A 3,322-nucleotide genomic window follows, 5' to 3' on the forward strand; every position below is an offset into this window, starting at 1 on the left:
AAAAAAAAAAAAAAAAAGTTAAAATAAAAAGAACAGATCTGATCCCAGACTAGTAAACAAAGAAAAGAGAATTAGAGAGACATCCAAACTGCAGCAGAGGTTGTAGTAACAAAGCAGAAGACAAAAGGAAATTCCAGGTGAGGCTACGGGTCAAGAACAGTCTCACTGTGTGTACTGTCTTGAATGTACCAGAAACTACTAGTGTTTATGATGGTATATGAGAGAGAATCTGCTTATTTTTATAAGTAGATTCCTTGCCCTAAAGTAATAAACATGCATCACAGCAAGCAAATTAATGCCTAATTATCAGCAAGTTAGTAAAGTATTTCTGTTGACACCTTTATTCTCCACCCAGTGATTCAACGGGCAGCTACTATTTTCACTAAGTATTGTTAAATGAGCTTGACAAAATGAGATATTCTTATATGAATTCCTGGTCCTCAAGAATTTAGTCCTTTCTTTCTTTTTTTTTTTTTTTTTTTGGAGATCTGTGTGCCTTTATTAGCAGAGCCACTACTTGATGGGGGTAAGGCGGGAGGAGTGACTGGCCCCGATGCCCGGCCGGCCGTGCTTCACGGGCTTGTAGGTGATGGAGAACTCGCCCAGGTAGTGGCAGATCATCTCTGGCTTGATCTCCACCTGGATGAAAGTCTTGCCTTTGTAGACGCCCACCATGCTGCCCACCATCTCGAGCAGGATGATCATGTCTCGCAAGTGTGTCTTCACCTCTTCCAGCTTCTCCGTGGGCCGCACCTCCTTCTTGGCCTTGCGCGGGCGCTTCAGCACCGAGTGCTGCTTCCGCCGAAGGCCCCGGTTCAGCCGCCGCCGCTCGCGCGCACTGTACAACAACATCAGCTGCTTGTAGGGCATGTCCAGCAGCTGGTCCAGGTCCACGCCGCGGTAGGTGAACTTCCGGAAGTTCCGCTTCTGCTCTACCTCTGCCATCTTGCCAGATCCTAGGAAAAGATCATTCTTGTCCGCGCCTGCGCAGTTATCGCCGAATTTAGTCCTTTCTTCAGCATACAAGTTAATACATGAATGCATTTGCTTTATAAAAGTATAAAAACACAGAAGTATAAAAAAAGCCAATGTCTTTTACCTTCTCTGTTCCCACATCCCTCATGAACATAACTACTGTCTCCTTATTTACGCTCTTCTCCCCGTCTTTCTCTGCATTTACAGGAACCTATGCATAAAAACAACATATTTTTTCCAGCATAAATTTTAAATTGGCTTTTAGTTGTACAATCTATGAGCATATTATCCTTGTAAAAACAATAAAACATTAATGTGGCCAGGCACTGTGGCTCACGTCTGTAATCCCGGCACTTTGGGAAGCCGAGGCAGGTAGAATCACCTGAGGTCAGGAGTTCGAGGCCAGCCTGCCCAACATGACGAAACCCCATCTCTACTAAAAAAAAATACAAAAATGGGCGCGGTGGCTCATGCCTGTAATCCCAGCACTTTGGGAGGCCAAGGCAGGTAGATCACAAGGTCAGGAGATTAAGACCATTCTGGCCAACATGGTGAAATCCTGTCTCTACTGAAAAATACAAAAATTAGCTGGGCGTGGTGGTGTGCACCTGTAGTCTAGCTACTTGGGAGGCTGAGGCAGGAGAACTGCGAGGCAGAGGTTGCAGTGAGTGGAGATCGCACCACTGCACTCCAGCCTGGCTCCTGGCAACAGAGCAAGACTCTGTTTCAAAAAAAAAAAATTAGCTGGGCGTGGTCATGCACACCTGTAGTCCCAGCTACTTGGGACACTGAAGCAGGAGAACTGCTTGAACTCAGGAGGGAGAGGTTGCAGTGAGCCAAGATAGCACCACTGCACTCTAGCCTGGGCAACAGAGTGAGACTCTGTCTCAAAAAAAAAAAAAAAAAAAAAAAAGTAGTGTAAGTCCTAAATTAGTACACCCAATCCCAAACCCTTCCCATTGACAATCACTATCATTTTGGCACGTGTTCTTACAGGTTTTTTCCAGACCTTCACTTACATACATGTACATGTATCCATGTATAATAAGATTTCTGTTAATCTATTTTTACAAAATTGGTAATATATTTAATATACTGTCTTTCAACTTTTCTTTCATTAAAAAAATATTTTAGAGCTCTTTCCACATCAGTAAACACAAACTGTCAAATTATTTTTGTGCTATAACCATTGTAGGAATTTGCCATGGTTATTTAGCTTGTCCTCTATTGGTATTATTAAGTAGTTTTCTGCTTTTTACTATTAAAAAGAAGGCTGCAACAAACATATCCATGCCAGCTTCCTTGTGCAACTGTACATGGGCTGCTTCTGGGTAGGTATCAAAAGGGAGCACAAAGAACATGAACATTTTTTATTGTAAGACATAACCCAAATTCTCCCAAGGAATTTCTAAAGTATAATTCTGGTGCCTTGAAGGCCAGTACACAATGAAAATAGAAGATTCTTATTTACAGTTGAATGTTCTATTTTCAACCAAAGCTTTTCTAATCCTGGAGAAGTTTTAACAATCTGGCATCTTGAACAGAAATTACCATTAATTTCTACACGAGTTATTAGCAATGCAGTATCTTAGTCTTAAAAGATACATTTATTTAATTTGACAATAATTACCAAAATTAAAAGCACACATAACCCTGGCCCTAGGAATAAATCGCCAAAATCATCCAGCAGACATACTTGCACATGTGTGAGGTAACATATGTTCAAAGTTACTCATCACAGATGAAAGTCAGTAGGTCTGGCCAAAAGTCTGGCTAAATTCAAAGGGACAAAATAAATTATAATCCTGGAAGGGAATTCAATGTATGACTTACTTTAAATAGTAAATTAACTCAAAGTTCAGGAGCTATAAAAGAAAATATTGATAAATTTAACCATTAAAAAAAATGCTTGATGGCCAAAAAATACAAAGCAAACAAATTAAAATATGACAAACTCTAAAAAAAGTTATTTGTAATTCATATCACTAAAGAGCTTATCTCTCACATATAAAGAACATCTAAAATCAGTAATTTTTAAAAAAGACCAACCATTCCTGCCAGGCAAAGTGGCTCAGGCCTGTAGTCCCAACACTTAGGAAGCTAAGGTGGGTGATTTGCTTGGGCCCAGGAGTTCGAGACCAGCCTGGGCAACATAGTGAGGCCCTATCTCTATTTAAAAAATTCAAAAATTAGCCGGCACGGTGGCATATGTGTCTGTAGTCCTAGCTACTCAGCAGGCTGAGGTGGGAGGATTACTTGAGCCTGGGAGTTCAAGACTGCAGTAAGCCATGATTGCACCACTGCACTCCAGCCTGGGGGACAGAAGGAAATTCTAGAGCCTCAAAAA

The 3,322-nt window shown here is 41.2% G+C and overlaps 2 protein-coding genes across 8 annotated transcripts in view; both read right to left on the reverse strand.

The window, feature by feature from the left end:
* The window catches only part of ARID4B (AT-rich interaction domain 4B), a 178,010-nt gene that overhangs the window by 130,161 nt on the left and 44,527 nt on the right, over nt 1–3,322 (reverse strand). The window lies entirely within an intron of this gene.
* LOC108302836 (40S ribosomal protein S15-like) lies at nt 460–1,369 on the reverse strand. The gene has a single exon (XM_037737799.1). The coding sequence runs from the start codon at nt 1,042–1,044 to the stop codon at nt 514–516; it is 531 nt and encodes a 176-aa protein (XP_037593727.1). The 5' UTR covers nt 1,045–1,369; the 3' UTR covers nt 460–513.

This window comes from Cebus imitator, unplaced genomic scaffold, assembly GCF_001604975.1.
Source record: "Cebus imitator isolate Cc_AM_T3 unplaced genomic scaffold, Cebus_imitator-1.0 Scaffold42, whole genome shotgun sequence".
Taxonomy (NCBI): Eukaryota; Metazoa; Chordata; class Mammalia; order Primates; family Cebidae; genus Cebus; species Cebus imitator.

Coding starts and splice junctions, on each gene's coding strand:
- LOC108302836 (XM_037737799.1), bottom strand. CDS start 1,044: ATGCATTCATGTATTAACTTGTATGCTGAAGAAAGGACTAAATTCGGC.